Below are 14773 nucleotides of genomic sequence, written 5' to 3'. Positions count from 1 at the left end.
ACGTCCGCCACCGCACCGCCACACGCCCCTATCACCCGAGCTCCATCCCCATCTCCAGAGCTTTCTTGCATCACACGGTCCACCATGGAGCACCCTGACATTGCTGGCCAGGACTCGGGTGGCTCGGGCTCCTTGGATGGGTTCCCTCCTCAATACCCCTTGAGGGCGAACTCATCCTTCGGGGAAGCCTTCGATGGTCAGGTCCAAACTCCAGCGACCACGATCACCTCTTCCCCTCCATCCCACTCTTCCAGCCTGTCATCATGGTCCAGTAATCCGACTGCTCGGCCACGAGGGTCCAGTATCGGCGCGTCTGCTGTGCTCGATAAACCCGATGGCCATGCGATGGCTGGGGAACTGCGGCCTCAACGCCCGTCCGCTCCCGCGAGAACCCCCTCCAACACCTACGCCCCTCAGCGGCGACCACCGCAGTACATCAGCCTTCAGAACGACCGTCAACGATCCTCCTCCACCAAGAGAGGTGCCCGGCGCGATCCAAATGCGCAATATCGCGCCCAGGAGAAGGCCTATGTCCAACGAATTCGCGCCAATCCTCAGGCCTGGTACCATCACTTCGACGACGCGCAAGCAAACATGATGGTCGCGGACGCCGACCTGGAAGATCCCTCCCCTTCTTCGGAAGCCCCATTCGATGACGATTCTTATGACCCCGATACCCAATTATTCCTTCCGGACGACAACCTCCCCACAATGGAAGAACTCCGGAATCCGAAGAACCAAGAGCGCCTGGAGTGGCATTCTATGTTAGCCTCAGTGCTGAAAGGTGATGTCGTGAAGCAGGAGAAGCAACGCCTGAGCGGCTCCTCGGAATCAAACCGATCAGCAGTACTGAGCCACGCGCTTTGGATCGGCGTCAAAGCACGAACCTGCGGACGAAGCATCGCTCTCCAGCGAAAGCTGATCGATGATTCTCGTGCCCAGCTTGGTCCTCTAATTGAAGAAATCATCAACTTTCAAATCAAAGGCGAAACCGAAATCGGCAAACCCCCACGTCAGCAGGTGGAAGACGTGGTAGAGAAGGTTGAACGTTGTGAGATGCTCTACTCTACACGCAAAGAGATGGAAATAGCCAACCCACGTACCGCATCCGAGGAGTTCTTCTCTAGCCACGAAGCGATTTTTTCATGGCATAATATTACGGCCTTGATCAACACTGAGCTGGCCGTACTGCAGAGCTGGGTGGGCAACGACGCCCTCGATTTCAGCGAACCGCGAGTGAAATCTGCCAATAGCGACCTTTCCGATGATTCGTCATTCTTGGATCGAATAATGAAGGAAGATGGTCTGAAGACGCTCCAGGGTGATCGCAGCATGCTCAATGGTCTCGGCGAGGTCATCCAAAAAGCAAAGAGCACTTTGATCGAGAACGCAGAGGCGTTTGCAACCCGTCATCTGCCACCTTACATTGAAGAGCTGCTTACGTTGATCAATTTCCCCTCGCGGCTGATCCAGGAGATCATTCGTGTCCGACTATCATATGCCAAGAACATGAAGGACCCGGCTCACCAGTCTCCTATTCTCTTGGACCAAATGATCTCCCAATTTCAGATTCTGATGAGGGTGGCTGTTGAGATCAAACAGCGCTATCTAGCCATCTCCAGGCCTGAGCCTGGGTGGGATCTCCCCCCTTGTGTCGACGAGAATTTCGACTCGGTTGTGCTCGACGCCATGAAATATTATTTCAAGTTGTTGAATTGGAAGCTGAACGCCAACAAAAATACTTTCAAAGAGGCAGAAATCCTGGAGCAGGAGTGGGAGTACTCCTACGAGATCGGTCGACAGCTTGAAAGTGGCGATATCGAAGTAGCCGAGCAATTCAGGTATGTGATTATCAGTCTACCGGGGACGACTCAAAATTCTAACAAGAACGCCAGCGCTTTGACTGCCAAGTCACTCCAGCGACTCATGATCCACTTTGAGCGTGAACTAGTGCCTCGACCTAACGAAACTGTAGCGGATATGGACAAGCGTTACAAAAGCATTTTGGATTCAACCCGCATTCGTCAACGAAAATTGTACCGTTTCTCGAGGTTTCTGCGCCAACTATTCGAGAATGCCACCGAGTACAATATCACTGCCGATATCGCATACGAGTTCTTCGAAGCACTCCTGGTATCTGACCATTTCCTTGTCACATCCCCCGCCTCGGTTGGCCAAAGGGGTGTCTACTTGATTGCCCACCATTCGTTGTGGAATCGTCCGGCCGATATCCAAGCTATTCTTGCCACGTCTTTCCGGGAAGATTATATCGATAACAGCAAGGATGGATCCCATGTCCCCTATGTTCTGGTGATTCGCCCCGAGAAGCCTCTGGCATGGGCGGGCAAGGAAATGCAGGTAGAGATATTGGAGCAGCCAACTGATGTGCGTCCGGGCAAACTTCGGCTTGTCGTTGAAGGCATGCAAGAACGGCTACAGAATGCGAGACGGGAGTTGGCGCATCTCACTGGCATCCAACTCGACATGGCGATCGAGCAGCGTGCTAACCTAGGACGTGTGAATGTGGAATTAAACAAGATCAAAAAGATCTCTTTCAAGCTCTCTATGGCTATTATGGATAGCGTGGCTGTAATCAAGAACCAGCTCCGGAAGCAGACGTGGGAGAACAACGACCTTATTCAAGCTTGCTATGCATTCGCCACCGAGTTTGGAAAACGTTCCTCGAACTACGTCGACGCCAACCGACGCGCCATGAACAGTGCTCGATTGGTGGAATTGTCTCTCGACTGGGTTTCTTTCATTTGCGATGAGTGCGATGCTGCGGACCGGAAAACTTTCAAGTGGGCGGTTGCTGCCCTCGAATTTGCCATGGCGATAACATCTAGCCGGCACCTTCTTTCCATGGACGAGGAAGAGTTCGGTCGTCTCCGGTTGAAGGTGGCAGGTTGTATGTCTCTTCTGATCTCCCATTTCGATATTATGGGCGCTCGATCAACCCTCGCGGCCCAGGCTGAGAAGCAGCGCATGGAGGAGCGCGCTGGAGCACGCAAGCTTGGTGCCGGCCGCATTTTAAGTGACGAAGAAGCGTCGAAACTTGTTCGCGATGCGTGGTACGCACGTGTGATGGAGATCGAAGACAAGCGAGTCGAGGAGGATGCCAAACGACAAGCCCTGGGTAGGGTGTTGGAGGGCTCCAACGAGGCGGACCGGTCCCTCACTGTCTTATCGTCTTCCGCTACAAATGTCTCACTGCGGTGGCAGCAAGGTCAATTCATCGGAGGTGGTACATTCGGCTCTGTCTACGTTGCCATTAACCTGGACAGCAACTACCTGATGGCTGTGAAGGAAATTCGATTGCAAGACCCTCAACTAATTCCCAAGATCGCACAACAAATTCGTGACGAGATGGGCGTGCTCGAAGTTCTGGACCACCCGAATATCGTCTCCTACCATGGCATTGAAGTGCACCGTGACAAGGTGTATCTTTTCATGGAGTACTGCTCTGGTGGCTCACTTGCTAGCTTGCTGGAGCACGGCCGTATTGAGGATGAGACGGTCATCATGGTCTATGCCTTGCAGCTGCTTGAGGGTCTGGCTTATTTGCACCAAGCAGGTATCGTGCATCGCGATATCAAGCCCGAGAACATCTTGCTAGATCACAACGGAATCATAAAGTATGTTGATTTCGGCGCAGCTAAGATCATCGCTCGATCTGGTCGTACTGTGGCTCCCACCGACGGTCCTGCCGGCGCTGGTTATAAGGAGTCGATTCTCGGGAAGGACCCCCAGATGGCGAACCAACGCAAAAACCAGAAGACTACAACGGGAACCCCCATGTACATGTCCCCCGAAGTCATTCGTGGCGACTCTCCCAGCCTCGACAACCGGCAAGGTGCCGTCGACATTTGGTCATTGGGCTGTGTTATCCTTGAAATGGCCACCGGCCATCGTCCATGGTCTTCTCTGGATAACGAATGGGCAATCATGTATAACATCGCCCAGGGCAATCAGCCATCGCTGCCGACTCGCGATCAGCTCAGTGAGATAGGTATTGATTTCCTCCGCCGCTGCTTTGAATGCGATCCCCTTCGACGACCAACCGCTGCCGAGCTTCTCCAGCACGAGTGGATAGTCTCCATCCGCCAGCAGGTAGTCCTGGAACCTGCCACTCCAAACAGCGAATATAGCAGCAGCTCTGGCTCGACCACGCGCCAGAACTCTGCGTACCTGTGATCTCTTTTCTCACTCCACTTCATTCTTGCCATAGTTTGGCATCCATTTGTTTGTTGTGCTCTGCACGGCATCGACTTTTGTGGAAGGGGTTTGGCTCCATCCCCCGTCCACAACGCACTCGCCGACATCGACTGAACTCGTCCCATCCTCAAACGACATCGCATGTGATACCCCTTGTTCCAACTGTCTTTTTGTCATCTATTTGAATCTTGACATCTCATTGTATTTGCGGCCGTTTCGTTTATTTCTCCATGACTCGCACACACGAAACCTAGTCAGTTCGTCTAAGAACTATTTTCTTGCGTCGGTGTTGGTACCTTGCATTGGTCATATCCTCAGGTTGTTTATCCTGTGTACGAAAAGGGATTTTAGGTATCTCTGGCGTTCGATATTTATCCTTTGTAGCATGTATAAACGCAATCATTTTCAAATGGTTTGCCGGGGCCATGTTCTATGTTGCAAAGCTACTGCTTGCGAGTGTACAGATTTTCAAAATAAATCTTTGTAAGGCTTTCTACGAGCTGAAGAAACTATAAAACTATGAAGCGAGCTTGAAGTGATATGAGAATTCAATAGAATCTGATCCTAGAACAGATTACAGTGCATGTGAACTGCCAGAAGAAATACATATTGCAACAGAAAAGTCAAAGACGGTAGGCAGTGTTAAAGAATATAAGATGAAGAGACTGTTCCTGAAACAGAGAGGAGAACCCATTTCGCCAGAGAATAGAAACGCCATTTCGTGGTCGTAAGGCATGAGATACAATTTGAGAAGAACCGGTGAGAGTTCTTTGAAGAGTGTTCCAACAGGGTATAGGAGGTTTCGGGATCTTTAAACATCCAGGGAAATGGCGGGAATTCGCTAAATATCGAGGTGCCGAAGGCGGAGTCGGAATGTGTGAGAGATGACGAAAAAGAGCAAGATGCAGTATCGATCTGCAAAGCAAGAACTAGTTTTCACGCAGTCATGGTGATTTCAGAATGGCAATATGGCCATGGTAGATCAAGCGAGGAGGGAGGTGAGAATTGGGGTTAGGGTGAGGTAATTAGGTCGATAGTTATTGTTTCAGCGCCAGCAATCGATTTTCAATGTGCTTAGCGGAACTCGACTGCTGGTGCACATCCACGGTCCTCAACATGTTTGAGTTCGAGCTGTTGGAATCTTGCTATACAGTCAGATGATACGATGTCTTTTTGATAAGATAGGCTTGAACAAACCGCTCGCTCTTCGCATGGAAATAGAGGCCATCCACTGATCCCTCCATCTGATTGAAACAGATATAATAAAAGCCCTCAAAGCTAGCGCCCGAGATTGTTCGAACACGGTGGTCAGGGACGAGAAAATACTCCTTCCATCGCATGAACACATGCTCACGCTGAGCGAAGTTACGGTAGTTGAAGTCGGTCCGCTTTGCCTGCCTAGCGAGCGGTTTCCAAGCAGGAAATCGGGACCAATGATGTATGTCTGTTTTTTCGTTAACACCCCATTCCTTGTTGCGAGTCAGGAAGGTGTGTTTGGTGCCAATGATCTCTCCTTCGAAAAACGTGGTCAAAGTAGGATGATCTTCTGTTAGACCTGTTCCCCAGCCAAACAAGAAAACGGTTAGCTTGGAGTATGGAATAAAACGTGGATGTGCAGGAACTACAGACCTTGGATGCGCAGATAGCCGCAGAGGTAGGACTCGGCCATATCAACGTGCTTGATCTCCACATCAACATTATAAACCTGTTTATCCGACTGTTGCGTGCCAACAAATCTGCTTCCTGAACGAAGGAAAGATGAGGAATGGTTCGGTAGGAGCTGTTTTGTTAGTCAATTGCGTGGCGCGAACCCAGGGGTGTCGGTCTCGGTGCCTACCCGAACATTAGAGAACTCATACCGCAGCAGCGACGAGCTGGGCGGCGTGACGGGCAACTGGCTGCGAGCTGTTGACTCCGTCGGAGAACTGGACCTGGCGGGCCCCGTGTCGTCCTCCGCGTCGGCCATTTTCCGCTCCACTTTCAGCGGATCGGTCGCCAAGAGAGCGCTGCCATCGTCGGATCGACTCAGCACGGACGGTGCGATGGCACTTGCGGGCGAGAAAGCATCGTCTGGGACATCGCTAGCCGAGTCGCTGGGGTCCGGCGAGTCTCTCCAGGCTGAGAGTCGATCAATTTCGGGTGGACAGGTGCGGGCGATCACCTCTGCGATCGAGGTCGGCTGGTTGTCACTCGGCGTCGGCATAGGGGGCGAATCAAGGAAAAAAGAGTGTAGACATCGGATCGAGGTACAATGCGCCCAAAGAGAGGATACTACCAACAGGCAAAGGGCGGGGAGGGCAATAGTAGGAAGGAGAGGACTTTCAGGCTTTGCCGGGCCACGGACCGTCAAGCATGGGGTCATGCGAGCGCGGGGGAGGCGTTGCTGCCTGAGGCATTGAGCGACGTCAGGTACATCGAGTTGCCGCCACAAGCGCGGCTCTACAGGCGACGGAGCGGTTTACAGATACACAATGAGCAAGAGATGCGCTGAAGAAGCTTCGCGAAGTCACATAATGGTCAAATTTTTTGGGATTCTCTGCGTTGGGTTCCACGTGAGAATGGTGAGCCCGGAGAATAAAAAGAGTCCTCAACAAACGCCCGGTATCATAAGCAGAAAGAGAAGAAAACGACTACAATCCAGATAGACCCGTAGACTCAGAAGTCATCGTTTCAGTCGTCGATTAGATGGGCTTGATCTGTAACCCGTCATGTCAGTACCGTTCTGGTAGTAGCGGTGTAGAATGACCGGTACCTTGAAGTGAAGAGAAATCAGGGAGAATATGAGCGCCTTTAAATCTTGAACAAGATAGTAGAAGACACGCAGTCCTTCGGGGTCGGCAGATTCCGTCACATCTACCAGCGAACCGATTTTCGCCGTCTAAAGAGAAACAGGGTCAGAACTTGGAGTCGGAGCTGACTTCATCCTATCACGGAGAGGATATCATACTTCAAAAGAGATGTGCTCATTTCCCAGTCGGATCTCCAGCTCCTGTCGACCATCCTTATTCTTTTGCGGCCACTTGGAGTCGTCTTCCCTATGTGGAGTCAGCACAGCCGTCCCCGCGAATTCTCGAATAGTTGGCGGCATACTTCAAGATTTCGCTCTCCTTGATGATGCGCTTGATTTCTTGGATCATCGCACCGCTCACACACACTGAGACCCCTCCATTAGATTGTCCGCATAAGCCTTGGGTTGATCCCGCACTCACTTTCTTTGCGAATCAGAGAGTCATTGCGGTAGTTCGAGTTGTTCGCATACCGCACGGCGGCGCTACTACCATCGGCAAGGGTACGGAAGTCAAATTCTAGGGTCTGGTCAGCGAAGCACTTCCAGTCTGGTCCGAATGATAGCACAAACCTAGGAACTCATGCCCGAACCGCCCAGAGTGACCTGAGCTGCGGAGCTGTCAGCAGCCGAGGAAACCTGGGCTCAGGCGCATCGTGGTCATTATGGTAATCCTTACTAGTAGCGCAGGTAGAATGTATCGTTGTTCGACATCGTGTCAGAAAGCGCAAGAGTCGTTTGGCAAAGCAGTCGCAGGAAGTAGGCAAGCCGTGCTCGTGCGCAAGTCGAAAGGCGGAGTGAAAAGTGGGCTTAGTCATCCACACAGTCGGGGCGAAGGGACAGGTTGATGCTTCCATCCCCCCATTTGCGCATCGAAACCAACACGCCGATGATTTCTAGAGTGGCGAGGGTGGTTGGATTACTCTAATTGCGTGTTTCTGATATCGGCCTGACCTCCTGTTCCTGGGAGATTTCTTTCGGTACGTGCGCGGGGTGCCCGCTGAGGTGTCCAAAACATTCCCCCGACCTGACAACTTGCAGCTCCCCTTCGTCCTCGGCCGTTGCCTCAATCCCACCACCATGGCGTCTTTTCTCGAAAATGCATACAGTCTGGTCCATATGGACAATACGGCGGACCAGCCGACCATTCAAGAGCTACGACTCCAGCTAGAGAAGGGCACCGATGAGACTAAGATGGAGACAATGCGGACAATTGTCACGATCATGCTAAACGGCAACCCCATGCCGGAGCTGCTCATGCACATCATTCGCTTTGTCATGCCGTCAAAGAGCAAGTCATTGAAGAAGTTGCTGTATTTCTACTATGAGATTTGCCCCAAGCACGATTCGAATGGCAAGCTGAAACAGGAGATGATCTTGGTTTGGTGAGGATGTTCCCCAGTCAGAGACCCCAATTCCAAGTGGACTGACACTCCCCTCCCTGACAGCAATGGTATTCGTAACGATCTTCAACACCCTAACGAATACATTCGCGGTAACACTCTCCGCTTCCTGTGCAAGTTGCGCGAAGCCGAACTCATCGAGCCCCTCCTTTCCTCGGCCCGCTCGTGCCTGGAACACCGCCACGCATACGTCCGCAAGAATGCTGTGTGGGCTGTTGCTTCTATCTTCCAGCACTCCGAGTCCCTTATCCCCGATGCGCCTGAGCTTCTTCAGACTTTCCTCGAATCGGAGACCGACAGCACCTGCAAGCGCAATGCTTTCGCTGCTCTCATGTCCATCAGCCACCAGAGAGCGCTTGAATACCTCCGCACCACCTTTGATACCATTCCCAACACCGACGAGCTCCTTCAATTGGCTGAGCTGGAGTTTCTTCGAAAGGATGCTGTGCAGAACACTCAGAACAAAGTGGGTTCAACTGACTAGGAAGTCACAACGAAGTTGCTAACGAAGGGCTCACAGTCCCGGTATCTTAAACTCATGCTTGAACTCCTCGATGCTTCGACCAGCACTGTTGTATACGAAGCCGCTACATCTCTTACTGCCCTGACCAGCAATCCTGTCGCTGTCAAAGCCGCCGCGGGCAAGTTGATCGAGCTCGCCATTCGAGAGGCTGATAACAACGTGAAGCTTATTGTGCTGGACCGTGTGGATCAGTTGCGGATCCGCAATGAAGGAGTGCTGGACGAACTGACAATGGAAATTCTGCGCGTCCTCACCAGCCCCGATATCGATGTTCGGAGGAAGGCCCTCGGTATTGCACTGGAGATGGTTTCTAGCAAGAACGTAGAAGAGATTGTTATGCTGCTCAAGAAAGAGCTGGCAAAGACTGTGGATGAGCAATATGAACAGGTGGGCTCTAAATTTGCTATAAAATTTGTCTGCCACGCCGCTAACACCATTCAGAACAATGAATACCGCCAACTTTTGGTACAGTCAATACACACTTGCGCTATCAAGTTCTCCGAGATCGCTGCCAGCGTTGTCGATCTTCTCATGGATTTCATTGCCGACTTCAACAACAACTCCGCCGTGGACGTGATTTCGTTCGTGAAGGAGGTTGTCGAGAAGTTCCCCGATCTGCGTGCATCCATCGTAGACCGCTTGGTGTCCACTTTGAGTGAGGTTCGTGCTGGCAAGGTTTATCGTGGCGTCCTGTGGGTGGTCGGAGAATACTCTTTGGAAGAGAAGGACATTCGGGAAGCTTGGAAGAAGATCAGGGCCAGTCTTGGTGAAATCCCCATCTTGGCATCCGAGCAACGCCTTCTCGACGAAGTTCCTGAGGATAATGCGCTCCTCCAAGAACAGGCCAATGGTCACCCCAAGGCCGCTCCCAGTGGATCCCGCAAGGTGTTGGCAGATGGCACATATGCTACAGAGAGCGCTCTAACTAGCCAATCTGCTGCTGCCGCTCGCCTCGAAGCTGTTAAGGCTGCCCAGAAACCGCCACTGCGCCAGCTTATCCTTGATGGCGACTACTACCTCGCAACTGTCCTCTCATCCACCTTGACCAAGCTCGTCATGCGCCACTCCGAGGTTTCGCAAGATGCCGCTCGTACCAATGCTCTTCGTGCTGAAGCCATGCTCATCATGATTTCCATTCTGCGCGTTGGTCAATCACATTTCGTCAAGGCTCCGATCGATGAAGACTCGGTTGACCGCATCATGACCTGCGTCCGTTCTCTGGCTGAGTTCTCTGAAAAGAAGGATCTAGAAGCCACCTTCCTCGAGGACACCCGCAAGGCGTTCCGCGCTATGGTTCAGGTTGAGGACAAGAAGCGAGCTGCGAAGGAAGCGGTAGAGAAGGCGAAGAGTGCGGTTCAGATCGACGATGCCATTCCCATCAGACAGTTTACCAAGAAGAACACTGTGGAGGGTGCTGAAGAGATTGAGCTAGACCTCGTCAAGGCTACTGGCGGCGAGACTACTGTGGAGAATGTCGCCTCGAAGTTGAGCCGCGTCGTGCAATTGACTGGATTTTCTGACTCGGTCTACGCTGAGGCCTACGTCACAGTCCACCAGTTCGATATCGTCCTTGATGTGCTGTTGGTCAACCAGACCACTGAGACCCTGCAAAACCTGTGCGTTGAGTTCGCAACTCTGGGCGACCTAAAGGTTGTTGAGCGGCCATCGACTCACAACCTAGGCCCGCGCGACTTTTTGAACGTCCAGGCGACGGTCAAGGTGTCGTCCACCGATACTGGGGTCATCTTTGGCAACATCGTTTACGACGGTGCCAGCTCCACTGAAACTCACGTTGTCATCCTCAACGACATCCACGCCGACATCATGGACTACATTCAGCCTGCTCACTGCACCGAGACCCAGTTCCGGACCATGTGGACCGAGTTCGAGTGGGAGAACAAGGTCAATATCAACTCCAAGGCCAAGACCTTGCGTGATTTCCTAAAACAATTGATGGAGAGCACCAACATGGCTTGCTTGACACCCGACGCTTCACTGAAGGGGGATTGCCGTTTCCTCAGTGCTAACTTATATGCCCGAAGTGTATTTGGTACGTTCTCTTCTTTCTTGTCTTTACAGGCGAGAAATTCGACGAGATATGCTAACGGTCTCCCTTTCTAGGTGAGGATGCTCTGGCCAACTTGAGCATTGAGAAGGAGGGTGACGATGGGCCGGTTACCGGCTTTGTTCGCATCCGAAGCCGCTCGCAGGGCCTGGCTTTGAGCCTCGGTTCTTTGAAGGGCCTCAAAGCCGCGGCGGCATGAGTAGATTTTGTCTTTTCAGCGGATTGCAGTATATGATGTCAACCTTTATTCCTGTTTCTTCTCTTTTCTTTCCCCCTATGGTCTTCTGTTTTATCAAGACAAATGTGTGGGGATTCCCCTTCTGTGTACTGAGACCGCGGAGTCGTGGAAAATAGATAATGGTTCCTGCTACTTAATGACGGGTCGTACGCGTCGCACTGCATTCTAGATCCGAGGCCGCGCAGGGGCCACCCGCAGCCCCAGGAACCGGAACGCCGCGGGCTGATCTCTTTGATCTCGCTCCTTTATCCTTATCTTTACTCTCCTCCGTACTCTTCCCTATATTACAGGCTACTCACTCTTCCCCTACCATGTGCTGAGTGACACGTCTGTCCAGAATGTCCGACCTCGACGCATCTTCAGAACAGCGGGAAGCACCGCTGCAGCACGACTCGACCCTGCTCATCGACAAGTCCGTTTCGCTAACGCTAGGAAGCGACTCCCTCCTAATAGTCGGTAAGGGTTCTCGAGTGTACTCCGCGCACAGATGAAGGAGCCACTGTTACTGACGTTGCTGAAGACGATCGCACTCGCAAATCGGGCCGTGGCTGCTGCGGATTATGCAAGTCAAGTAAGCTAGAACTCTCATTGATCCGCGAAAGTCAATCGCGGGATCGCGCGTCATGTCCAATGCATCTAACCGTGCTCTACGACTTCCAGAACCAAAGGCGAAGACCACGCATGCCATTTCGCTATATAATGTCCTGGACGCCGAAGTGAATCCCTCCCACCTCGTCATTACGTATGCCGTACCATCCACAAAGAACGATGTGTCTGTGACCGCCGCCCACTATCCTATCCTGGAGAAAGAGAAGCCTGCTACCGAAGCATGGGTGTCTAAGCTGCTCGATCTAGCATACGGCCATGCCCAGCGCAGGAAGCGACTGAAGATTCTTGTTAATCCATTCGGCGGGAAGGGAACTGCGGCGAATCTCTACAAGACCCACGCGGCGCCGGTTTTCGCTGCGGCACGCTGCCAGGTGGATGTACAAAGCACCGAGCGTCGAGGGCACGCCATTGACATCGCGGAGCAACTCGACATCGACGCGTACGACGCGATTGTCTGCTGTTCCGGTGACGGTCTTCCGTACGAAGTGTTCAATGGATTAGGCAAGCGTTCGAATGCCCGAGAGGCGTTGACGAAGGTAGCCGTTGCGTTGCTTCCATGTGGCTCGGGTAATGGAATGACCTGGAATTGCCTTGGTACTGGGAGCGTCTCGATTGCAGCACTGACCATTGTCAAGGGTCTGAGAACACCGCTGGATTTGGTCTCGATCACCCAGAACGATACACGCACACTTTCCTTCCTATCCCAGTCCTTTGGTATTGTTGCCGACTCGGATCTGGGCACGGACAACATTCGGTGGATGGGTGCCCAACGATTCACATATGGTTTCTTGGTCCGTCTGATGCAGCGTACTATCTACCCATGTGACCTGGCTATCAAAGTTGAGATGGATGACAAGACCGCCATCAAGGATCACTATAATGCCTTTATAGCCCGCGAAGAAGACTCCCCGGTTGACCAGAAACGCCTTGCGGCGGCAAAGCAGTCACCACAATTACCAGAGCTTCAATTCGGCACAGTGCAAGATGAGCTCCCGTCAGAATGGGAAGTCGTACCAGGTGAACACATTGGCAATTTCTATGCAGGCAACATGGCCATCATGTCAAAGGACACCAACTTTTTTCCGGCGTCCCTCCCGAACGACGGACTCATGGACATTGTCACGATCGACGGGACTGTTAGTCGCATGACGTCGATTAAGATGATGAATGAGATCCCTACCGGTGGCTTCTTCGGGATGCCCGACGTGAAGATCCGCAAGGCCACTGCTTTCCGCTTGGTTCCCCACGAAAAGGCAGGATATATCAGCATCGACGGCGAGCAGGTCCCATTCGAAGCGTTCCAGGCCGAAATTCACCAAGGTCTGGGTACCGTGCTCGCCAAGTCGCGTCGCGTGTATGAGGCCGACGGTCCTCGATGATCGGGTTTCAATTCGACTTCGACATAAACCAGAACTCTTCTACGTTCGTTCATGGGGTTCGAGTTTGCGTCAGCGTTATATATACTTCCATGTGTCCCGGGGCGGTTTTGCTATCCATTTCCATGATACCCTCTGCAGAAGTGACCCGGCGCTATGACATGTTCGTGTTTGAGGACCAGCTGTGTGGTCTACTCGACAGATGGTTCCGCTAGCTTACGAGGATGGTATGTCTATGCTTCGTGACCAAGCTGTACACAGGTCTATCAAAATAGATGATATTAATACATTATACTTAAATGATACACATCCAATTCTGACTTTTGGTTTGAATTCATTCATAATCTCGCTAGGAAATGCTGCGCAGAAAATACAAGATCGGGGGACACTCTTCCTCATGGAGTACATAGATCAATCATCAAATCCGCCCCATTCCTGCTCACTGTCATCTTCGTCCTCTTCAGTCTGGCGTGTCCGCACTCCCCACTCCACCAGTCGGTCGTCATCCAATGCTTCCGCCGCCCTTGACCGCACGGGCTTATACGGACTTTCAGTTCGCAGTTTTTCCAGTGGCCGCAGAAGTAATTCCATGGGCACATCACCCTTGATCTTCCGATCACCAACATCTTTCGACTCATCAAACTCAAGGACCTTCTCCAACTCGTCAACCCAGATATCAACTATATGATAGCGCAGCCCATCCGGGCCGTGCGGCATGGGCACGGAGTTCGGGTCTTCATCATCAGTAACCTGATCGGGATCAAAATTGACCGGACACAAAGGACCCTCCTCAATGATCGAGATATAATCCGAGAGGTCGGTCCACTTTCCGTCCTGGTCTGTCTCGTTCTCAGCGGTGCCGGCTGGCTCGCTCTCGCTCTGCTTCTTTTGCTTCTTCCCACGGCCCTGCTTGCCGCTGTCTTCACGCTTGCGCTTCTTCCCATCAGCTTGTGATGCCTTCTTTCCTTTCACGAAAACCTCGAACGCGACTCCGACGTAGCAGCGAATCAGGAAGAGGTACTTGTCCAGTCGCAGCCGGTCCAGTGAGTGGAAATCCCGGCCGATGGTGATCCAGAATGCGCGCAGAAAACGGTGGAGTGTGGCGTGAGGCAGAGACGGGACGAGAGAGTAGGATAGGGCGCGGGCGAGGGCTTGTTGGGTGAGAGGTCGATCAGAGTGGTAGAAGCCTGTGCAGAGAAAGATTGTAAGTTGAGAGTCCGCGAAATAGAGTGTTCATTTTTGCCACTATGAACCATACAAAAGAATAGACCCTTCCATAGCTTGAGCATATCGAGGAGAGAGAGATCGTTGCGCGACCGCAGAAATAGCGTGAGCGACTCGAGCGCCTTGTCGCGAATTTTTCGGTCTGTAAAGTGCAAGTTAGTTTAAGGAAGGAGCGTCTGTCGCGACGCAGTTCATACCGCTCGAGGCAAGGTCCCTCACGAAGGGAGTCTTCTGAATATCGGCCATTGCGCCGTCAATTGCGTGCTGATGCAAAGCTACAGATCGATCGTCGACGATAAATTATTTTTTTCCTTCTGATAGCGAGTTTGCACTTA

General features: G+C 52.2%; 6 protein-coding genes across 6 annotated transcripts; 3 read left to right on the top strand and 3 right to left on the bottom strand.

Moving 5' to 3' along the window:
- Nucleotides 1-84: 84 nt before the first annotated feature.
- Nucleotides 85-4194, top strand: sskB (uncharacterized protein; the record flags this gene model as incomplete). The annotated part of the gene is made up of 1 exon (XM_056946207.1): nt 85-4194. One exon carries the CDS (start codon nt 85-87, stop codon nt 4192-4194), a length of 4110 nt encoding a protein of 1369 aa, XP_056798206.1.
- Nucleotides 4195-5252: 1058 nt separating this feature from the next.
- On the bottom strand, nt 5253-6418 carry N7459_007038 (GID4/VID24 family protein; the record flags this gene model as incomplete). The annotated part of the gene is made up of 4 exons (XM_056946206.1): nt 5253-5346; nt 5413-5770; nt 5845-5995; nt 6053-6418. 4 exons carry the CDS (start codon nt 6416-6418, stop codon nt 5253-5255), a joined length of 969 nt encoding a protein of 322 aa, XP_056798205.1.
- A 459-nt stretch (nt 6419-6877) lies between these two features.
- N7459_007037 (mago nashi family protein) lies at nt 6878-7857 on the bottom strand (the record flags this gene model as incomplete). Its single annotated transcript, XM_056946205.1, has 5 exons — nt 6878-7093; nt 7163-7250; nt 7306-7369; nt 7425-7520; nt 7680-7857. The coding sequence occupies 5 exons, from the start codon at nt 7855-7857 to the stop codon at nt 6878-6880; spliced, it is 642 nt and encodes a 213-aa protein (XP_056798204.1).
- Nucleotides 7858-8080: 223 nt separating this feature from the next.
- Nucleotides 8081-11190, top strand: N7459_007036 (coatomer subunit beta; the record flags this gene model as incomplete). Its single annotated transcript, XM_056946204.1, has 4 exons — nt 8081-8385; nt 8449-8869; nt 8924-10976; nt 11048-11190. The coding sequence occupies 4 exons, from the start codon at nt 8081-8083 to the stop codon at nt 11188-11190; spliced, it is 2922 nt and encodes a 973-aa protein (XP_056798203.1).
- A 377-nt stretch (nt 11191-11567) lies between these two features.
- N7459_007035 (uncharacterized protein) lies at nt 11568-13217 on the top strand (the record flags this gene model as incomplete). Its single annotated transcript, XM_056946203.1, has 2 exons — nt 11568-11685; nt 11890-13217. The coding sequence occupies 2 exons, from the start codon at nt 11568-11570 to the stop codon at nt 13215-13217; spliced, it is 1446 nt and encodes a 481-aa protein (XP_056798202.1).
- A 408-nt stretch (nt 13218-13625) lies between these two features.
- On the bottom strand, nt 13626-14684 carry N7459_007034 (ribosomal RNA processing 1 family protein; the record flags this gene model as incomplete). Its single annotated transcript, XM_056946202.1, has 3 exons — nt 13626-14401; nt 14473-14580; nt 14636-14684. The coding sequence occupies 3 exons, from the start codon at nt 14682-14684 to the stop codon at nt 13626-13628; spliced, it is 933 nt and encodes a 310-aa protein (XP_056798201.1).
- Nucleotides 14685-14773: the final 89 nt, after the last annotated feature.

Source organism: Penicillium hispanicum (genome assembly GCF_028827665.1).
Source record: "Penicillium hispanicum strain IBT 35686 chromosome Unknown utg000006l_segment0_segment0, whole genome shotgun sequence".
NCBI lineage: Eukaryota > Fungi > Ascomycota > Eurotiomycetes > Eurotiales > Aspergillaceae > Penicillium > Penicillium hispanicum.
The sequence above is the reverse complement of the archived record's forward strand: the minus strand, read 5'-3'. Positions and strand labels throughout refer to the sequence as shown.